Genomic DNA, 22,316 nt, shown 5'->3' with positions numbered 1-22,316 from the left:
AAATCAAATAAAAAAACAAAATACATAATATAAAACAAAAATAACGTAGCAGCTGGGCACGATCTAATCTATCATCCATACAACCCAGAGACGGGCTCTAACAGTTGCCCAGGGCCCAGGCTCAAACACAAAGCCAGGTTTTCAAGGTCTTGTGAAAGTCAACAGGGACGGGGTCAGTCTAACCTCAGGGGGAGTGATGTTCCAAAGGCCGGATGCCACGGCAGAAAAGGCTCTCCTTCTGGGCCCCACCAGCCAACACTCCCTAGCTGACTGTACCCAGAGCCTGTCCATCTTGCCAGTTCGGATAGGATGGGTAGAAACAATTGGGGAGAGGCAGTCCCGTAAGTAACCCGGTCCTAAGCCATATATGTAACATATATGGCTTAATTAAAGGAAGAGGAACTTTTGGTAGTAAAATAAATACAGATAACAGTTGTTTAAAAGGTACTGGAGTAAGCAGCAGATGAGCTTATTTGGGTGAAAGAGGAAGTGTTTTCTTCATGAAGCAACACAGCAGGGAAGCACTTTGGAGAGTCCCTTCTACCTGGAGGCTGCCAGTGGATCCAGGGCCAGACTTACCTGGGGAAAAGAAATTGAGGTTTTCCATGGGGATATCCAGTCTCCCATTTAGATGGCAGCAATACAGAGGAAAAGACTTGGAAGAAGAACACAAGTAAAGTCACTTGACATTCAGCAACATTTTAATGTGCAATGTTCCTTTGTTATTAGGCATTTTGTGAAGAGTTGGAATCGATGATCCAGGAACAATTTAAGAAAGGAAAGAATCCAACAGGCTTGCTGGCTCTACAACAGATTGCAGACTTCATGACAGCAAATGTTCCCAATGTCTACCCAGCAGCTCCTCAAGGAGGCATGACTGCCTTAAATATGAGTGAGTTTGAAGGGGGGGGAAAGGGCTGAAGACTACATCAGCTGTATACTAATGAGGATGTAATTTATTAAGTTGTGAAACAATACTTGCTTTCATTAAGCATTGGCTACGATGCCACGGTGCATAATTTCTTGTTAGGATTGGTGGTTTTGGGCCAGCTTGAGCACCCTCACACATTCCAAAAAGGGGTGGGACCAGGGTGAAAAAATAGCTGGGGCCAAGAGTAGGGTTCACCGTTGCTGTTACCATCCGGATTGCTCCTGCTCCTTCCCGCTCCTCCTCCTCTCCTGCTCCATGTCTATTGTCACCATTAGTAATAACCCTAGCCTGACTCTCTGCTCCTGGAGTTTCAGCCATGGTCGTGGTCCTGCTCCTGTTTTTGGGAGACATGGAACCAATTACTGCCCTTTTTGTTCAGATTGGCGCAATGGTGTAATGATGCCTCTTGTAAGGACCAGCACAGGCAAATGGTGGCAGTCCTGTTCCTCCCCTTCTATCAGATGCTTCGGGGATGACCTCCAGGAGAGTAGCTAAATTCACTATTGCTGTTTATCGCGAGATACTCTAGTTTCTCCTGTTTGGAATCTTACGGGCCCCAGCCAGCGTTTTAAAACCATCATCATCTTACGGTTTCAGAATGGGAAGTGGTCGTTTGGGTTCATTCACTTATGCTTGTCTTCCTAGAGCTGTGGCTTGACTAGCTTAAATTTTTAGTATTTTACTATTTTTGTATTTTAGCAGTTGGCAAGTTGCTTAATAATTTTAGTAACACACTAAATTTGAGAGTTGCTGAGATGGAGCTGCGTTACTGGACGTGTCTTTTTCTTTCAGGCCTTGGCATGGTGACCCCTGTGAACGATCTCCGGGGATCAGATTCCATTGCCTATGAGAAAGGAGAGAAGTTACTGCGGTGCAAGTTGGCAGCTTTCTACAGACTCGCTGACCTCTTTGGCTGGTCACAGCTTATTTACAATCACATCACCGTGAGTGTATAAATCTCATAGATGTCTTCATTTTATTTATATATATATATCACCAGTGGATGCAACTCACAGTGTTTTGTATTTATTTGTTTAGAAAACTTATATGGCCACTGATCTTGTGCATGATAATCCTAGGTGGCTCACAATGACATCCAATAAAATCAGAATAAATGTAACACACAAAACCCCACCACATCATCACATCTCCCATCACAATGCCACATCCCTCCCTCCCTCCTCTGCCCTTCTGACACTTTGCTGGGAAATTGTCTGGAAACTTGGCAGAGCCAGAGCACCTGCCTGTGATGTAAAATGAGTAGTTGCAAGTCACAGTAGGGCTTTCCCTGCACTAGTATGGAAATAGTGTGAATGGCTGCCGAGAGCCAGGGAAATGGCTGGACGCAAATATTCAGAATCCATTGCATAAACAAAAAGGACAGAAGCCTTTGCTAAGTCCTAGGAAGGGAGATATTGCTAAAAAGAAACTCTCACTGACTCCCCCCAACTTACTCAGGTATAAAAGAAAGGGGAAGGGAAGCTCAGTGAGACTTGCCAGGTTCCGTTTCTTAATTAAGTATAGTCCTAGTCTTCCTGTGGAGTCAGTTTCTTAGTCTGGTCTACACTTAGGTGTCTCTGCTCTCGGATGTGAGCAGGATTGGTTCTTCTGGCTGAGTCCTCCCCTTCTCCTCACATAGGGAGGTAGGATATATCAGCCAGCACTGCAGAGGAAGAAGGCCCAGTTTCTCCTCAGAAACCCCAAAAAACCTGACCCCAGCTAAGCAAGAAGCAGGGTTGGGCATCACTGAGGAAAAAGAGAGTCCCGTTTTCAGGAATGGTTCCAAACTATAATATATAAGGCAGATCCCTGCCATCGCATAGGGGAGAGACCGAGGCATCTGCCCCGGCAGACCAAGGGCCTCCTTCCCTTCATGAACACGAAGGAAAGGGTGGAGCCGCAGGGACAGCGGGAGATCCAGGCGCAGGAGTGCCACAGGGCTGGGAAAGCTTTGTAGCAAATCTGTTCTATCTTCCCATTGTGTTGGATGTTTGTAAGAAGCACTCCCTGGGGGCGATCGGGAACTAGATGAAACGGATGAGAGAATTCCCAGCCCTCAACTTAATCTCGAGGCCTTGATAGCTCTAGCTGGGCCCCTGCTCATGTTTGGGACTTGGTCACTTAAGACAAGAGGGAAGCGATATTATGGCCTGGGTTGGATTGTGCTCAGTTGCCAGGATAATAGGACTTTCTATCTATTTATTCGTTCATTTATTAGATATGTCACCGCCAAATCAGGAATACTAAGAACTACTTATGTTAAAAATTCAATAAAAACAATCAGAATGTGAAAGATGCAAATTAAACACTATGACAAAGTGCATTTTAAAAAATAGTTTCAGCCCCCCTTCATCAGTTAACATTCAGCAGGGCCACCAAATGGTGTAATATTGTCTTGCTTGCTCAAGCCTCACACTGTAAGCACTTTTTTGAGAGCATTTACTATCTTCTGATAATAAGGACAAAATAGCCTGTTTCAAGAGCTCAGTGCCAAGAGCGTTTCAAAATGGAGGCCTCGAGGTCAGTAGTTGGAGCCAGTAGATATTTTAGATGCGACTTTGCATTCAATTCAAAGGTACATAAGTTTTCTCATGTTCTACTAATCATTCTCAATATTGGACTCTTGACTGGATATAATATATACCACTTCTATTAAGGCCTACCTCATGGCGGTAAGAGTGGCAAAGTGCCAGTACTTCTCTGCTCTTATTGCATCTGTGGATAGCTGTTTAAGGTGACTTGGCCCCTCCAGGGTAAGTGGGGGTGGGCAGAAGTTCACCTTTGGAGCCGCATGGAGGAATATGCTAGGTGTCTATTGGACAAAATTGCTTGAATCCACTTCTAGTTGGACTCTAGCCTTGGTACAGGTCCTATGGAAATACCTGGGACTCAGTTTTGCCTTTTCATCTGGGATAAGTTTGATCCTGTTGGGCCTGATGAAGCAGACAGGGTCCTTGTGACCGTGAGTTTGGCCACTTCCTTGTTAGGTCCACATCCCTCCTGATTGGTGAAGGCCTCTCAGGAGGTGATGTGTGGCTGACTTTTGGTGGTGGTAAACTCTTCCTTAAAAGTGTCCCTCTGCTGGTTCGCCCCCTGCTCAAGAGGAAGCCATTGCTATACTGGACAATTTTCATCCAGTATTGAGTGAGAAAATGGTCACTCAATAGCTTCAAAAGATCCTGGATGAAATGGATTATCTGGACCCCTTTCAATCCAGTTTCAGAACTGTTTGTGGGACAGAGGCAGTATTGGTCACACTTTTGAATGACATCTGGCGAGAGCAGGGTGAATCCTTCCTAGCTCTTCTTGAGCCTCAGCAGCCTTTGATACCATTGACCATGGTATCCTTATGGATCGGCTGAGGGGGTTGCAGGTGGGGGGCACTATATTGTGCTGGTTCTCTTCCTTCCTCTGAGGCCAGTTCTAGTCGGTGTTGATTGGGAGTGAGAGGTCCTGGCCTTGATCATGCACTGTGGTGTTCCACAGGGCTCTCCCCATTCCTGTTTAATATCTACATGAAACTACTGGGTGAGATCGTCCAACGTCATGAGATGGGATATCCTCAGTATGCTGATGATACCCAGCTTTGCATCTCCACCTCTGCCGAATTAAGCAATGCTATTGATGTCCTGTCCTGGCATCTGGTGGCTGTGGGGTTCGGATGGGGAACAACAGGCTTCAGCTCAACCGTGGCAAGACTGAGTGGCTTTGGGTTTTGGGGTCTTCTGGTTCCATGGATTTACTCTCTCTTATTCTGGATGGGGTGGCACTGCCCCAAACAGACATGGTGCGCAATCTGGGGGTCTTTCTGGGCTTGCAACTCCTGCTCAAAGAGCAGGTTGCAGCCATGGCCAGGAGGGCCTTTGCACAGTTGCACGTTGTGCACAAGTTGTGCCCTTTCTTGGACCAGGAGGCTCTTCTCTCTTTCACTCATGCCCTAGTTACCTCCGAAACGGATTACTATAACATGCTCTGTGTGGGGCTGTCCTCGAAGAGTATTTGGAAGCTGCAGCTGGTGCAAAATGCAGCAGTGCAGGTAGTTAGGGGCACTCCTTGAGTAGTGCATATTACACCTCTGTTCCGCGAGCTGCATTGGCTCGCAGTGTGCTTCCAGGTGTAATCCAAGGTGCTGGTCTTGTATGGCATAGGACCAGGATATTTGAGGGAGCGCTTCTCCCCAGTTACATCTGCCCATCCCATCAGATCCGGCAGGAGAGGCACGGTACAGGTCCTGTCTTTGAAAGAGATTGGCGCCTGGAACTTAGATCAGCCCCTGGCATCATTCCCCTGGAACGTAGGTTGGCCCCTGCCCTTCTGGCCTTGGCTTTGCCATCTTGCCAGGGGAGGGTGGTGTGGAGCCTGCTAAATGGCTATATTATTAGTAGGATTGCATTCTTGCAGATTATATTTTTTATGTTTTTAAAAGCTTCTATTTTAATGTGTTTTAATGGTTTTTGCTGTATGACTTTGGTTATTGTATTATTATTATTTGTGTTCAGTGTCACATGTGCAAGATGGGCGGCTATATAAATTGAAAAATGAATAAATAAAAAATGCCTGATGCATATGTGCAAAACCTATTGTTCTGGGAACAGAATGGTGGTAGTCTGGTAATTTTCTGAACTGGTAGTGATTTGTGATATTCCAGATGAAACAAGTCTGATTTGTGGATAGACCACGCGCGGTCTTCATAAACTTCAGTGTTTTAAAGATTAACTTCCAGAAAGCTGTTTGACTGATGGGGAATTTTCTGGGCATCTGGATGAGTGTTTCCCAAACTAGGCAACTCTGTGATGTGTGGACTTCAACTCCCAGAATTCCTTAGCCAATATGGCTGTGGGAGAGTACATGTAATGTTACCCCATCTTGGCCCTCCTTTCAAGATTCCTGCCTCTCATCTGCCATCAGTCCTTTCTGAAAACTGCTGTTTCCCTTCCCTGTAGAGGGGCAGGGACGTGGCTTTGTAGAAAATATGCAGCAGCCATTAGTAAACATGAGGTAGCCCAGGAAAACAAGAAGAGTGAGGAAGAATCTCAGGATTGCCCCACCTTGACTCACTTTGGTATGAGAGGGAAGGAAGGGAAAACAATGGCAGGCTTTCAAGATTCTATTATTATAACCTATACCAATAAAGTGGAGTTGTAGAGTTGCTTCTGGACAGTATATAAATTCATATTTCTGTTTTGAATTTGCTGATAAGATTGGCGAAATCTTATTGGAGAGCACTTCTGACATGGTTGATGTTTGCTTGTTTAGAAGACATATAAACTAGCTTCATTCCTTGGTTCAGGTTCAGACTGTGGATTCCTTTGGCCTTCATGCTTAAGGGTGGATATTAGGTTTGCTGTTTGCGCTGAGATCCAGAACAGCAGCGGTCTCTTTGCTAAAACCTGCAGCCTGTTTGCGAATACGGAATGGGCCAACGTGTTAGTGAAGTTAAGCATTGCTCTGCTGAGGAAACAAAACTAGGAGGGTAATTTGGTGCTGTTGGAGAGGACTTCAGGACCGCATTTGCAATTCAGCATTTAATTCTCTTTTTGATCTATAGATTTCTCAGCATATCTGAGTTTTGTACATTTCAAGTTGTGGATATGTTTACTTTTTATTTCCTCATATTTTTAGGTCAGAGTAAACTTGGAGCAAGAACATTTTCTGATTGTGCCTTTTGGACTTCTCTATAGTGAGGTTACTGCATCTAGTTTGGTAAGTGAAAAATTAAAAAACCAAAATTCTTGAATGTCTTAAACCATGGTTACTAATTGGAGCAAGCTAGTGACAGCTGATGTCAAGGCAGCACGTTTACATTTTGGGTTGGAGTCTTCTTTAAGCCTTTTGTTAAATACCAAGATATCCAGAGCAATATGTGTGATGATGACTGCTGGCCTGTTTCGCTTCCTGTGGCCAATAGTTAATGAGACACTCAGCAGAACTGCCTGCTGAATTGCTGGGAAGCTTGTGTCTGTCAGCAGCCATCAGACATCTGGGGCGGAGCATCCTAATGGGCCTCTTTGCCCCATGGAAGTCCCAGCTGGATTCACCTGGACTCATCTGTTGCTTGTGAGCTCTGCCGAACTGCTCATTCCAAAAGCTTCCTTCATGCTCAGTCATGAAACACTGCCTTGTTCTTTTATTTGTTGTTCTCCTTCTTGGTGATATTTTTATGCATTTTATATTTTCTCTGAGGAGCATGTAAAATGATTTGAACTTGTTTTCTTCCTGCATTTGGGACCATCATTTTAATAGTTGTTACCTCAGAGACATGGATCAGTGAACTTTGAGTCTCTCCAGGAGCTCACCTCATGTGCCTCTTGAGAAGGACTCAGTTATGTCAGGCTTCCATGTGAGTCAGAAAGCAAAACTGCCCCTCTTGTGTTCCAGTCTCAAGGTTGAGCCAGAGTGAGTGTTGCTCGCACATCTCAGAGGTGCGAAGGACTTAGGACTGGAACTGGGTCCTGAGGACTTGAGCTGCATTTATTCACAGGCCGGTAGGGTCCTTATCTTATAAATAGGTATCGGCACCATTCCATTCTCTCCAAGTGACATTTTATATTCCACAACCAGCTGGTCATTCCACACCAATCATTTTTGATTCTGGAAAATCTCTTTGGTAGATCTTTCTAGAACAGCTACATGATTTCATTTTCTTTCATCAGGGGCAATCTTCAGCCATGCCACAAAACCGTTTTAACATATCTGCCCACATCAAGCTCCAGATAAGTTAGCTCAGCAATTTTCTATAAACGTGGCTGCACAGAAACCGTAAAGAAAAAAAAAGGCTCATTCTTCACATGGTGTGGTCTAGTTCGCCAATCTGCCCTGCAAGCTCCTGGATGGGTTTGAGAGCAGGAAGAAAACTGACTGCAGAGGGGGCAGGTCCTGAAGCAAATACCAGCATCTAGAAGTTTTCAGAATGTCCTCCGCAAGCCAGAACCTGAGTCTGAGGAAGCAGAGAATACCTGCTGGGTGTCCCCAGCTATTGAGAGGGGTGGCAGAAGGGGGCTGAAACTGGGCATTCTCTGGGGAGGCTCTCCTCCCCTAGAAGAGCTACACCGTACTCCCCTGGTTTTCCAGAAGATGAGAAAAACTTGGCTATTCCAGAAGGCCTCTGGTTTGAGCACTGTAGAGCTCCCAGTGCCAGGCAAATGATACCAGTTATCATTCTTTCCGTGATTTTCTTTTTTATTTCTGTTACTGGATGCTGTTCCATGCTATTACTATTATTCCCTTGGCTGTGGCTGCTATTTTTGTATATGCCTTGACTGAAGCAGTTTATAAATTCACAAGTAAATAAAATAAAAGATAACTTGATCATTGCTAATTAAAGGTAAGCCATCTTGACATTGGTTCTACCTTAAGCTTTCAAACAGATGTGAAATAGCTCAAAGTCGAGGGATCTTTGCAGGTTAAATTGCACAAATAATGTAAAAGCGGTTTGGATCATAATGCCATTACTGAATTCTTGTTTCCAAGATGCCTCGCCCTAGTGCCCAGAATGTGAGAAAAATGAATTCTCCAAACGTTCATGGACTCTCCGTAGGCGTTCCATCTAAAAAAAAATCCCTAACCATATAAACTCTTCTGTAGATCAACATCATAGGATGCCCACGTGCTGTGAGATGTTTGCAAGATGGAGGGAATTTTTACTGTCTGGCTCAGTATATTTGGGGCGGGGGGGAGAGATTGATTGATTGTTTGATTGTTTGATTGATTGATTGCCCAGGAAGAGCTTTAGAGGGAAAAGATGAGAGGTGTCTGTCCTGTGAGGAAGGCTATGGTAGCTTGATAGAGAGCAATACTCCTACTTTCTCCTAGGGGAAGGACTATGAGTAAAGTTGTGACTGCAAGTACAAGGTGGTTCCCAAGAGGCGGGGTGGGGGAGAGGGAATGTAGGACCGTGCTGCCTTTCAAATGGCTTAAATCTCTTTCCCTCCTGCAGAAAGAGAATAATTTCTAGCTTTAATACCGTTTTACATTATCAGGTTAAAGTAAATTTTCAAGGTGATGTGGTTGATCGTGGAAGCACTAATTTGGGAGTTAATCCAGCTGGTTTTACATTGCACTCGGCCATTTATGCTGCCCGACCAGACGTAAAGTGCATTGTTCATATTCACACTCCAGCAGGAGCAGCGGTAAGAAATTTATCTTTCTTGTAGCTCCAAAGTACCAAATAGTTTCCTGTAAAGTAATGTAACAGTAACGAAGGAGCAACGCTATACATGTCGGAGAAGCCATGTTGCTAAAAGGCCTGATCATATGCACAAGAATGAATGCATGTCTTCCATCCAGGGTCTTAAATTGGGTGTTTCCAGTGGAGTAAAGTGATCTTGGCTGAGCCCACAGGCAATACAGCTAGTTTTCCATACTTCAGTAGATTACAAATTTCCAGAATATATTTTAATACCGCATTCACAACTTTACCCTGTATTTCTTTTTTCCAACAACAACTTTATGGATATTAAAGCAGGGCCAACACTGAGCAAGCCAAAACCATGTGAGTCAGTTCCTCTGAAATATTGCACTTCCAACATATAGAGGTTGAAACTGGATTTCTGTTAGACATCCTCTGGGGTGTCCAGGAAAACAATCCATTGCTGAATTAATCATATCTTGAGATCATAGAATACTAATTTCACATTCTAGCCTATTGGTTTGTATCAGCAGGATTTCCAGCATATTGTTCTCAGTTGCCTGTGTCCCTTACCTCTCTTACTTTTCAGTGGTAGATAAATATTAATTGTAGATTTGAGAACTTTAAACTTTTCCTAATAATTCTAGTGGTTTAGGAATTTCAGACTTTGCTAATGTGTCAGACCAAAACTGTAAAATCAAAAGATGTTTAGTTGAATAGATTGCTATTCAGCAATTTTAGGAATCCCAATTTCTTTTTTTAAAACATGTTTTAAAAGACTGATTGAGAGTAAACTGATTCAGTAACATTGATCGCAATTTTTGCCCATGATTTCCAGAGGTATTTTCCAGGAATTTTCAGGCTAGGACTGTCCCATAATGTCAATTTTTGTGAGTTAGGATAAATGTTGAGCCTCCTTCCTAACATCATCCATATTTGTCTTGTGGCTTTTCAGATAAAGAAAAAAACTAACTGAAAACTAAATCAGGAACCAGGTCCCCGCCAAAATATTCAGGTGGCAAATAATAACTTTTTTGTTGTGCCCATAATGGTTTTTGAGATAGATTACTTAAATTCTGCAAAGTAGTAGAGGTCAAAATATAAGCCCAGTGGAATAGTTGGAAATCACGAAAATTAAACCCCTCGTGTTCATATGACAATCATAATTTAGATAAAGAAAACCTTCAAGTCTGACCATTTGATGAAACCTTTTTTCAGTATCTTATTGATCTAAGTTAAATATTTAACTGGAATTAACAAGGATTCTTCAACATAGATAATATCATTTATTTTTCCCCATAGACTCATAGGGACTTTTAGCCAATCTGTTTTTATATTAGGATCAACCTCACATAGATAAGTTCAGAAATTAACCTCTAGCAGCCAAGAAATCTTTCTAGGAATAATTATTCCAAGCTGTTTAAAGAACAGAAAGCAAACAACGGTAAGTTCTCAATTCTTACAGACCATAGACAGTTACATCCTGTAGAAAGTAGACTAATTCCAGTTAATGTAATAACCTGAAAAATAAATTTATCAAAGCATTCAACAGAGTCTCCAGTGATTTTCTAGTTGAGAAGCTGGTGAAATGTAGGCTGGGCTGTGCTATCATTATAGGCACACAGAGCTAAACTGAACAGTCATATCAAGCAAGTGCACCTCAGCTCACACAGCTGGGAAGGGCAACAAAACCATTGCCGAAAACGTTGGTTTCCACCCATCCATGCATGTAAACAGTGTTAGATGGAGAAAGTGCAACCTCATTGTTACTAAAGGAAGTGTCACCATCTAAAGCTTTGCATACTTTTCCCACAAAGATTGAATGTTGGCTTTGTGGATTCAATAAAGATATGACACAGTACACTTTTGGGGGGTTTCTTGTGTAACCAAAATTTATTTTTAAGTGTTTTTAAAAAAACATATTTTCACTACAAACATAATTTTTCATTCATCCTGTGGGAAGCTTTTTTAGTTTCTAATTTTCCCTTCATGCTTTAAGTTTTATTCCATGTTATTCTTTAGTGCATTATCTTGGGTTAAAGTATTCATTATTGAGAACTCAGTCCTTTCTCAAAAATGAGTTTTAGAAATGGCTTTTCCAGATGAGAGTATTTTTTCCCCACAACGGTTGTCTTCCCTTTGAGAACAGAAATTTATAGGTAAGATGATACTGATTTATGTACTTCCCTCCGTGAAATAAATCTGTTATAATCTCAGGTATCCGCAATGAAACGTGGTCTCTTGCCCATCTCACCGGAGGCACTGTCTCTTGGAGAAGTGGCTTACCATGATTACCATGGGATTCTTGTGAATGAGGAGGAGAAAGTCTTGATTCAAAAGAATCTGGGCCCCAAAAGCAAGGTGAGCACCCACACAATTCCAGTTGCAAGGAACTAGTCGAAAATGTGAAATCTTCTCTGACTTGCGGCATCTTTCTTTCTGTTCTCTTCCTCCTCAAGGTTCTCATACTCAGAAATCATGGTTTGGTATCAGTCGGAGAAAGTGTGGAAGAGGCTTTCTATTATATTCATAATTTGGTTGTGGCATGTGAGATCCAAGTAAGCCATATTATTTATTGATTTATCTATTTTAAATTGGTTTGAGAGTACTTGTAGCACAAATAGCTAAGGACAATATAATAAGAGAACTTCTGCTGAAAAGGTATAGCAGGGATTTAGCTTAATATTGAAAAATTGCAATTTTTGCATTGTTCTAATTAAAGAAATAAATTGGACTAGAGAGGTTGTAGTGTGGCATGTAACACAGACTAGACGTTATATTATGCTCGAGTTCTTGTTGTTCTTGTTCTTCTCATTACTTCTGTTCTGCTTACTTTAAGGTACGAACACTGGCCAGTGCAGGAGGGGCAGACAATTTAGTGCTGTTGGATCCTAGCAAATATAAAGCCAGGCCTCACTATCAAGAGACTGCAGCAGGGGAGGGGACAACATCTTACCCCAAATGGCAAACTGGAGAACAGGAATTTGAAGCCCTTATGCGAATGCTTGATAATTTGGTAAGGTAGACTCTGCTGCTAAGTATACAGTTGCTATAAGTGAGATGGGTGGTTATACAAATATGATTGATACATAAATAAATAATATCACAAAGCTCTTACGGAGGCTAGCACCCTCAAGATCTTGTTCTTCCTTAAGGAGAGTGCATTTGAAAGTGAAACAAAACATTCAAAACTTGATGGATCATCGCAGCTGCAAAGGAATCCTTCAGCAAAATTTAATATTCATTTTCTTCCAATAGAAGATACTATCCGTAGCTCAGGGTTGAACGTTTCATTAGGTTTCATTACTAGTTGGGTAATGAAATGTCTGCAAGCAAACAACCAAGCTCAGAGAGCACCAAGAACTCCACAATTCGTTTTCTTAGAAATACATCAGTGGGCTTTACTTCCACATTCAGAACTGTGTCCTTCATTCCTGATTTCTTGGTTCCTTCACAGGAAGTTTAAGGAAGCTGGAACCACAAGGAAGACATGTAGATATTCGTGATATCCTTGGCTGCCCCCTGTTGAAATGACCAGTTCCAAACTTTCCCCTGTTATTTAGTCAGAGAGGAAGGTGTGGCTCCTCCATACAATTGAGTAGAACCTTCCAATGTTCAGCAGAACAGGTTTCCATGCTTCAAACCAGAGAGGTCTCTTGCCATATATACTAGAGGGGAATGATGTCATGAGGATGGCAGTTGGAATTTAGACCCCGGAAGGAATCTGGTTATGTGATGTAGAAGCGGGTTCAGTTCAGAGGTCAGGTCAGGTAGTTATCACTGATTGCCATGTCTGTCTTCTGAAAGAGAATCGGAATATATCATACTTTGCAGCGATTATGGCTTAATATGTGCCAACCACATTGTTGATCTCGTTTAGTCTTGGCCAATTTATGGTCCGTTTCCTGGTGACCAGGGCTTCATTCATTCAGGGCTTTTCAATTACAGGAAAGGATCAGTTTCTCTTGTCTGAAAATCAGCCTTCCTCAAGTTGGTGGCTTCCAGATGTCTTGTTCTATGTTTCTGCCATCCTCAGTCAGCCTGGTTATGACCTTCCTGCAGGGTACGATAGATAATAGTCAAACACAGACTAAGGCAACCAGTTAAGAACCGATATTGAAGGGAAAATCAGCATAAGAAGATATACGTCTGCATTATTGTACCTTGTTTGCATTTAGACAGCATTACATAATTCCATTATTATTACTACGATACCTGCTGTCTAGCTGAGATACTGTTGGCAAAGATACAAAAGTTTAAACAGGATTTTGGAGATCCAAGGATTTTCTCTCCCCAAACAACAGCAGCAGAGAGGCCTCCTTGAGAGGAACATCCCAGAATGAACCCTGATAGTGCTGAACAGTAGTAACAGTGAGCAGACAGCACCAGGAAGGTCTTCTCCTTAGGAGCCCCCTGGAGAAGGCAGTGACTGGCTTCTCTTGGCCTTTCCTGTCAAAGTTGAGATGATGTTTTGCAGAACCCAAGTATCCTTTCAGTATTGAACATCAGTGTAGGACTGACCACCAATTATGATTTTTACTTTAAAATACAACTTGTGCTCAGTAGTTATTTTATGGAAAAACGTTTTGGACTGACAATCAGGGTTATAAATGTACTCACCACAAAGTGCAGTTTGCTTCTGTGCATATGTTGAAGTGGTGTAATCATTCAAGGACAAAACAACATAGACAAGGAAGTATAGATGAAATTGCTGTGTTTCTACTGAATACCAGATGTTCTTGACGAAGTTCTTTGCTGTGGTGTTTCTTCAGGGTTACAGGACTGGCTATCCCTACCGATGCCCTGCTCTGAGGGAGAAGACTAAAAAATACAACGAGGCAGAGGTTCCTGCTACCGTCACGGGGTATTCTTTTGCTAGTGATGGGGACTCGGGCACTTGTTCTCCTCTGAGGCATAGTTTTCAGAAACAGCAGCGAGAGAAGGCAAGGTGGCTAAATTCTGGCCGAGGGGATGATACAGCTGAAGAAGGGCAGGATGGCGGCAGCCCCAAGTCGAAGACTAAGGTGTGGACGAACATTACACACGATCACGTGAAACCCTTGCTGCAGTCTCTCTCGTCCGGTGTCTGCGTGCCAAGCTGTATTACCAACTGCTTGGTCTGTGCCTACCTTACTGTTCATAGTTAGATGATGTAGAGCGACTGTTGGTGGCAGGCGCTGGGAGGCTTTGGACGGGGAACAGCCTGGTGGATTTCCTTCCTTCCCCACTGCTCCATCTGAGAAACCAAACGGGGTAGTGATACTTGTCAGGGGGAGCGGGAAAGAACCATTTCTACATCTCTAGCAAATAGCAATTCGGTGGCCTCTCAGTTCTGTTTTATACACGCTCATTACTTAAATTCCTTTAGGGCAGACAAGTATTATGACATTTTCTGGAAACCCATTCTGGTTAAACTCAATACTTATTTTAAACTAAAAGCCTTATGACTGGGGCTATCTTGGCATTCTACTAAATGAATCACATGCCTTTAGACTCATTTGGACAGTTTCTGCATTAAACAAAATCGATGGGTTTGCTTTGGAATCTGTCAACGTCTGTTTTAGTTGAGATTTAGTTGAATAATTTAATTCTATGAATTGTACGTCCTCCAAAGTGCTCTGTCCGCTTTGCTCTTCTGTCTTTTTAAACTGATCCTGAAGCCTCCCAGGGTTCACGCCCTTCTGCATGAAATGTTGCATGTAAGTAGGTGGCCGTAATTGAAGAGTCTTTCCTGCAGGGTCAGCCGGGTGTGGCATGACTAAAGTGCGGCTCAGGTGTGGCCAGAAGCGGGGTTGATAGTGCTGTCTGCAAAGTGCCCTTCAGCGAAGGGTTTCAATCCTGTTGAGGCCGATGGTTAACAACTGCTTGGAGATAGTGATATAACATCCAGATGTGCATGTTGCTGGCGGGTGATGCTGGATTAATCTAGAGCTGAGCAGAAGAACCACTCAAGTCCTGCATAGCTATTCAAAGGGTAGCACCGTTAGAGTTCAGCATGAGAAATCATGCTGTTCAAAAATGGTCGCATTTAGTTCCTGTTTTCCTTTGCATACATTTTCTCTCTCGATGCAAAGTCCGGTGCTCCCTAAACTTGGGTTGCTGGGTTTTTCCTTTCAGAATTATTATTGGGGAATGTAGTTGCTCTTAGACGTGATAATGTCGTCTAGAAATCCACCGAGAAAACAGGAGAGATTCTTTGATTGTGGGGTGATTTTTTTTTTCCTTTTTTAAATGCTAGTACTGTCGGACTTTGAAATATCACTTCTTTTGGAAATAACAAAATCGAATAAGAGCTTTGTATTTTCTTAAGCACACAAATAGAGGTGAAGATCAATGTGAACTGAAAATATCACTTGAATACAATCTGATTTTGATATTTTAGTAGAAGAGCTTGTAATCCCTATCCATTATCTCTGGTGCCTGTATTTGTTTTTAAAAAATGTTTTTTTTAAATCCAATATGCTAAGGTTCTTAACATTGTTGTTAAATATCTTTAATAAAAAGCTGGAGTTATTTTTATGTGAAAAGATAAGAACCAGTGAGTATCCATAGCTCCATGTTCATTCCATTTTTTACTTCATATTTGCAAAACATTTTAAAATTATGTTGCTTTTTAAGGAGTTCTACTTCTGGCTTTTTGTCCCAGAATTATTTTTGGGAGGAATAGTATTATGTAAAAGTATAAAACAGATTTGATTCAGAGTTCAGAGCCTCTCTCTGCAATAACAGTTGTTTATTAATGGGGCCAAGCATAACCTTCTGAAAGAAGAAATCTCATATATTGGTAGCACAAACGTCTAACCTACTAAATTTACTGGCTAAATTAAGCAACCTCCTGCAAAAAAAAAAAAAAAAAAAACCTTTGTAATTGCTTTTCTTTTAAGCTTCAGAGATGTGTTATTTTTTTAATATATGAAGCCGTAAGCTTTATATAAAACATACGACATCACCAAACTCTTCTGTTAGGCTGCTCCATCTATTTGTCTGTGTAAAAACAGTTTTGAAATTTATACTCTGAGTTTTATTTTGAATTTAAACTTTGGTGATGCCCACTCTTTCTTCATGGGACAGAATTATCCACCTAGCCTGGTTATCATGCTGCTTTTCATATTTCTGTCATCTTGTGGTTTCTGTTCGCTTTGATGTATTAAAATATCACGGAAGTGAATCAATGATGTGGATGGTTAAAGATGGTTGAGGAAAGGTTTCTTTTCTGATTTTATATTTCAGTAATCTAGTCCACCTGATCAATAGCCTGGCACTAAGCAGGCTTACTGCGCCCTGCTGGTTTATGAGGGATTTATTCCCATGAACAAAGCTTTACATTGTAGCCCAAGATAATTAATATGCACAGCAAAATAACCTGTTTTGGGAGGATGTCCTAATTATAATCTTGCAATGCTTAAGTTGTCTGCATTGCTGAAAAAGCCCTTGTGAGGTGTCTTAATACAGTTTCTAGATGCCACGTTCCTGTGTTGAGCTCGTACAACACAGCTAATCGGCTGCTTCAGAACTGAAGGGCAGCGGTTCTTTCATTTCTAGGGAAACATAATCATTGCTTCAGTTCTCCGTTGTCAACTCTTGCATGGTCTCCTGTACAATAACTTTGCTGTTTTGAGGATGCTGGGTATTTCAGCCCTTTTTTAACATGGCCGTTTCATGCTGTTGTTTACAGTGGACTAAAGAGGAGGGTCATAGGACTGTCCCATCCGCTGCCCAAAACCTGTTTGTTCCATTGAATACTAACCCAAAGGAGGTCCAAGAAATGCGGAACAAGGTTTGTATTGCCAAGAATGGGTCTTCTCTGGTGGATTCTTGGGCTGAACTATTTGGAGAGGTGCACCCTCCCTCTCTCTGCCCACCGTGGAAACCTCTGGAGAAGGAGGACTACTCAGGCCCAGCAAAATTGTCAGTTTGCTGGTGGGAGGCTGCAACCTTGCTGTGTAAGACTGACTGTAGCTGGGTACACTTGCTCGAGGAACTCTCTGCCCTTTCCTTGAACCTGGCAAAAACCAGGGTGAAGGGGCCAGGTATTGTGATTTGGGACCAGTCTGTGTTTGGCAGCATCAGAGAGGGGATCTAGATTTGAATTTTGGACGTATCCCGAGCTTTGGTTTGAACAAACAACCTATCCCTGCCCCATTGTTCGGTGAATCTCTTCGGGGTACCTGCAAAACAAATGCCCGTTCAGGCTAAGCACATTTGGAATGAAACAAATTAGGGCTTGGTGCAGGATCCAAGATCATCTGCCTGCTTTTAAAAAGATTTAATCAGGTAGAACTAATGAATCTATAGCTTGGCCAACTTGAACCAGCCTGACATGAAACTACTCCATGTAGAGCTCGGCCCTTTTGCTTCACCTGCCGGTGGTCCACCTGATACATTTTTTGTCTTTGACAGATCAGGGAGCAAAACTTGCAAGACATTAAAACTGCTGGCCCGCAGTCTCAAGTCCTTTCGGGGGTTGTAATGGACAGGAGCCTTGTCCAGGTGAGAACACAAAGCAGCTTCCAATGACACTCTGCATGAATTTGTGGTATCTTTCTGCTGTCCCCTAATTTATCCCTGTGAAATTATTCTTTAATTGACGGAAAGTAACTCTTTATCAGGTAAGTGCAAGAGGTAACCATGTGCTGTCTTTACGACCCTGCAGAGGGTTCAGCAACGCAGTGGGAGGGTGTCCCTAGCAGTGTGCTGGTTGAAATGGGTGTATTAGTTAGGTAATGTGGGATACTGAAAAAACCTATTACCTTCTTAAAAAAAAAACAACAACCCACATAACCTTGGATAAGTCAACACTAAGAGTTATAGGTTATGTCCAGGTTATTTCTAATGTACTTTCCTGGGTCTAACTACTTGTTATCAACATGGCCAGGATATCGCTAAAGTGGAGTTCAGGGTTCTTCTGCATGCTGTTCTATTGCTGCTGCTTGTGTATCAACACTTTAAATGTTTTTCTGCATGTTTTTAGCTTTTAGCTGATAATCTAAGCCCGAGCTTGGTTTGCTCTGTCTACTCAATTTCCTGTTTCAGGATGCTCCCCTCTCAGACTGTACGGAAACAATTGAAGGGCTCGATCCCACAGAGCAGGCCTTTAGTCCAGCTAAATCTGTCTCTGTTAGAAAGGTACTTACTGCACTGTCCTACTGCTCTCAATGCTCTTTCGCTTTTAACCTCCTTTTTACCCTAGTTTATAATCTCTGTTGTTGTTTGTTGGTGCAAAAGCAAATCTATGTGTTGGGTGTGAGTTTGTTGTTAAGTAGGATTCGTGAAGGGTTATAAGATTCTTTGAGTAATTTCATTTTAAACATGGTCTACGCCAGTATAATTCCCCAAATAGCTACAGATTTTACCAAGAATAGTTCTGCATGTTACCTAGAAGTAGAATTATGTGTTAATGGACCCCCGGTGGTCCATTTGTGGTTACCTGAAGTCTTTTACCACAAGCTGTACCAACCCATCTTCCCATGCACATTTGTGCATACACGCGCACACAGATGTGTCTCATTTACAGATGAAGCAGCAGGAGATAACCAAGGCTGCACCTTGTGGCTTTGTTACTGTTGGGTGATAGAATTTGGGGAGGGTGCGGGGAGCCTGACCCCGCAGAGTTTCATGTGGGCCTGGGCTGTAAGTTGTGCACCTTTGCTCTCCAAAATCCTCTCCAGTATAGCTCTGTAACTTGCAAAAGTTCTCAGGCATAATTTTTTGGTCAACCACATTAAAAGCTATGAAGAGATCTCTTAGAATCAGTGATGTGGCCCATCTTTCCCCAGGCAGCCAAGTTGCACATTGCATAAAATGGCAACAGTCACACATTCTAGCATTTTCCCCAGGAAAGATATATAATGCCTTGACTGAGAATTGCTGAGATCTGATCCATCCAAAGGTCACTGTTACTGGCTTCCGAGAAAGTAATGATGGGTTGAAGATGGCTCCATGAAGCGTGGAACCAACGATCCTGGCGAAGAATGAAGAGCCGGTGAGGCTCTTCGAACCTCTCCGGGCAAAAAGAGGACGGGGATTGCCCACAGTCGCTCCTCGTGGGGAGAACTCAAGACAGTTCTCTCCAGCAGGTTTTGAGCACTGGGAGAGGAGGGAATAACAATCTTGCTCAAACTGTGGTTGGCACCTTTAAAAGGACACTAAGTTTGCATTCTTCCTTTCCTTTTTAATAATTTTTATTGAGAATTATATAAAACTGATCAGGCTAATACAAAAATCAAATACAAAAATAGATTAAAAAGTGCAAAGAAAAAGAAAAAAAATCCCCCATCAGAAAAAAGTAAGAAGAAATTTCCCCCTTCATCCTCAGCAAGTATATACAACATTAACAACTTATCACTGTCTCTCAAAATACTACCAAATACATCTTCATTCCATACTTTACCCTGTTTTCTATAAACCCATCTCTAAATCCTCAGCTCTCCTTATGAATCAACGAAAGGTATGAAGATTAACAGACATAACTAGCAACATAAGCATTTAGTCCCCCTTTCCATTTAAACATAATCCCCTTAATCCCTCTCTTAATAAACAAAATCTCATCCCAACTGACAATTAAACATTACAAATGAATAAAAAATTTAACTACTAATCATCACCAGAGATAGCAACCCATTATTAAACCCAATTAACACTTAAACATTACAAAAAAATTAAACCCAGAAAATTATTAAACATTACCAGAAATAATAATCCCTTATTCGTTTACCAAAAATAGTAACAGATATTACAAACTAATCCATCTAATACTTGACCATAATCAAATAAACCAGTTTTATGTTTTTTTCTTCTTTCTCCCATCAATCCTTGAATCCCATAAAGTTCTAACATCCTTCTTCTTTTATTATTATTGTTTCTTTTTTTGAAATCTTTGTCATCCATATCAAAGTCCATATATATTTTTAGTGTAGCCGCTCCTATAAGTCTCTTATATTCCAATTTAAATGGGTAATCCACATCCCTCTTTTGGTATATTATTTGTATACCTTTTTTAATTTCCAAATGATCATCCAGTTCCATTTGTAAGTCCAATATTTCCATCTCTTTCTTATAGGTTATAATTTTTAAGTCCACCTTAAATTCCATTTCAGTTATTTTCCAAGGAACTTGATTCTCTTCAGTAGCAACTTTTGGTTCCAGTATAGGGTTAAATATTTCTAGGATTTGTCGAAGGCTTTCATGGGCGGCATACAATGGCTGGTGTGGGTCTTCCGGGCTGTGTGGCTGTGGTCTTGAAGTTTTGTTTCCTAACATTTCGCCAGCACCTGTGACCGGCATCTTCAGAGTGCAGGAGCACAAACAGGAGCAGTTCTCTCTGTGCCCAGGGTGATGTGACCCTTTTGTGGGTATTTATAGAGATCTGAGGGGCGGGAAGGGGGGGGATTGGGGGTGTGTGGGTGGGGTTGGGTTACTGAGTGGCTGCTTGTTTTGGTGTCAGCATCTGTGTGTATCTTCCTGGGGATTAGGCAGGGTTTTTTCTTCTATTGAATTGTTAACGAGGGGCTGCTGGGGGTGATTAGCAAGTTCATTGTGTGAACTGTTCACATGTCCTGGTGGTTGAGCTGAGTTCATTGACCTTTTGCAGGCTGTATTTTTCAGGATTGGTAGCCAGGTTTTGTTGATTTTTAGACTCTCCTCTTTTTTACTGAAGCTATGCTGGTGTTTGTGAATCTCAATGGCTTCGCGGTATAGCCTGGTATAGTTGCTGTTGGTGTTGTCCAGTATCTCTGTGTTTTCAAATAGGATTTTGTGTCCAGTGTGCTTGAGAGCATGTTCAGCTACTGCAGATTTTTCTGGTTGCTGTAGTCTGCAGTGTCTTTCATGTTCTTTTATCCTGGTATGGATGCTGCGTTTTGTGGTCCTGATGTATACGTGCCCGCAACTGCATGGTATGCGGTATACTCCTGCGGCGGTGAGGGGATCCCTTTTGTCTCTTGCTGATTTTAGCACTTCTTGTACTTCCCATGGGAAAACTCATGGAAAAGCACAATTTCCAAACAATCTTCAGACCCACCAGAAAAGTACAAGAAGTGCTAAAATCAGCAAAAGACAAAAGGGATCCCCTCACCGCCGCAGGAGTATACCGCATACCATGCAGTTGCGGGCACGTATACATCAGGACCACAAAACGCAGCATCCATACCAGGATAAAAGAACATGAAAGACACTGCAGACTACAGCAACCAGAAAAATCTGCAGTAGCTGAACATGCTCTCAAGCACACTGGACACAAAATCCTATTTGAAAACACAGAGATACTGGACAACACCAACAGCAACTATACCAGGCTATACCGCGAAGCCATTGAGATTCACAAACACCAGCACAGTTTCAATAAAGAAGAGGAGAGTCTAAAAATCAACAAAACCTGGCTACCAATCCTGAAAAATACAGCCTGCAAAAGGTCAATGAACTCAGCTCAACCACCAGGACATGTGAACAGTTCACACAATGAACTTGCTAATCACCCCCAGCAGCCCCTCGTTAACAATTCAATAGAAGAAAAAACCCTGCCTAATCCCCAGGAAGATACACACAGATGCTGACACCAAAACAAGCAGCCACTCAGTAACCCAACCCCACCCACACACCCCCAATCCCCCCCCTTCCCGCCCCTCAGATCTCTATAAATACCCACAAAAGGGTCACATCACCCTGGGCACAGAGAGAACTGCTCCTGTCTGTGCTCCTGCACTCTGAAGATGCCGGTCACAGGTGCTGGTGAAATGTTAGGAAGCAAAACTTCAAGACCACGGCCACACAGCCCGGAAGACCCACACCAGCCATTTCTAGGATTTCTTGAACCAATTTATAAAATGTTTCCTTTTAGGTGGCCATCTGGTACTCTCTAGTGAATAACCTTTGTTAGCAGATCAAAATGTAAACATAAAGTTCTTTCCCACATAGAGGATCTTTTTAATGAATTTCCAAGTCTTTTTTTAAATCAATTTCATCCAAATCCTTACCGTTTAAAAACTTTCCAAAGAACAACAAATAATTCCCCCTTTGTTATATATTATAAAAAAAAGGATCTTACAAAGCTGGAAACCCATAATTTTCTTTCCTTGGTTGAAGAGAACTCACCCAGCAAATGTCCAACTTGCAGGTCTGAAGGTTTTCAATCTTAATGAAACACTAAGAAAAAAATTAAACTCCAGGGTAATTAAAAAGATGAGGTTTGGACAAACTTTAAGTCCTTAAAAAGGCTGCATTAATGGCTCAGAGCACGATGAAACCCATGACTCCCAGCTG

At 42.1% G+C, this 22,316-nt stretch overlaps 1 protein-coding gene across 11 annotated transcripts in view; it reads left to right on the top strand.

Annotated features, from left to right (window-relative positions):
• Positions 1-22,316, top strand: part of ADD1 (adducin 1) — a 50,161-nt gene that overhangs the window by 13,237 nt on the left and 14,608 nt on the right. For 5 of the 11 annotated variants that reach the window (XM_088131232.1, XM_088131233.1, XM_088131238.1 and 2 more), the window contains 11 exons: positions 730-892; positions 1,724-1,875; positions 6,554-6,634; positions 8,911-9,060; positions 11,277-11,420; positions 11,519-11,617; positions 11,899-12,075; positions 13,832-14,176; positions 16,735-16,836; positions 17,460-17,549; positions 18,093-18,185. In XM_088131232.1, coding sequence (XP_087987358.1) covers positions 730-892; positions 1,724-1,875; positions 6,554-6,634; positions 8,911-9,060; positions 11,277-11,420; positions 11,519-11,617; positions 11,899-12,075; positions 13,832-14,176; positions 16,735-16,836; positions 17,460-17,549; positions 18,093-18,185 — 1,596 coding nt within the window. The remainder of the gene's footprint in view (positions 1-729; positions 893-1,723; positions 1,876-6,553; positions 6,635-8,910; positions 9,061-11,276; positions 11,421-11,518; positions 11,618-11,898; positions 12,076-13,831; positions 14,177-16,734; positions 16,837-17,459; positions 17,550-18,092; positions 18,186-22,316) is intronic. The other 6 variants (XM_088131235.1, XM_088131241.1, XM_088131236.1 and 3 more) reach the window with 3 other exon arrangements.

The sequence above is a fragment of the Python bivittatus genome, unplaced genomic scaffold, assembly GCF_059951505.1.
Source record: "Python bivittatus isolate LINGU-HERP-01145 unplaced genomic scaffold, Pbiv_v1 ctg000970_np1212, whole genome shotgun sequence".
NCBI lineage: Eukaryota > Metazoa > Chordata > Lepidosauria > Squamata > Pythonidae > Python > Python bivittatus.
The sequence above is the reverse complement of the archived record's forward strand: the minus strand, read 5'-3'. Positions and strand labels throughout refer to the sequence as shown.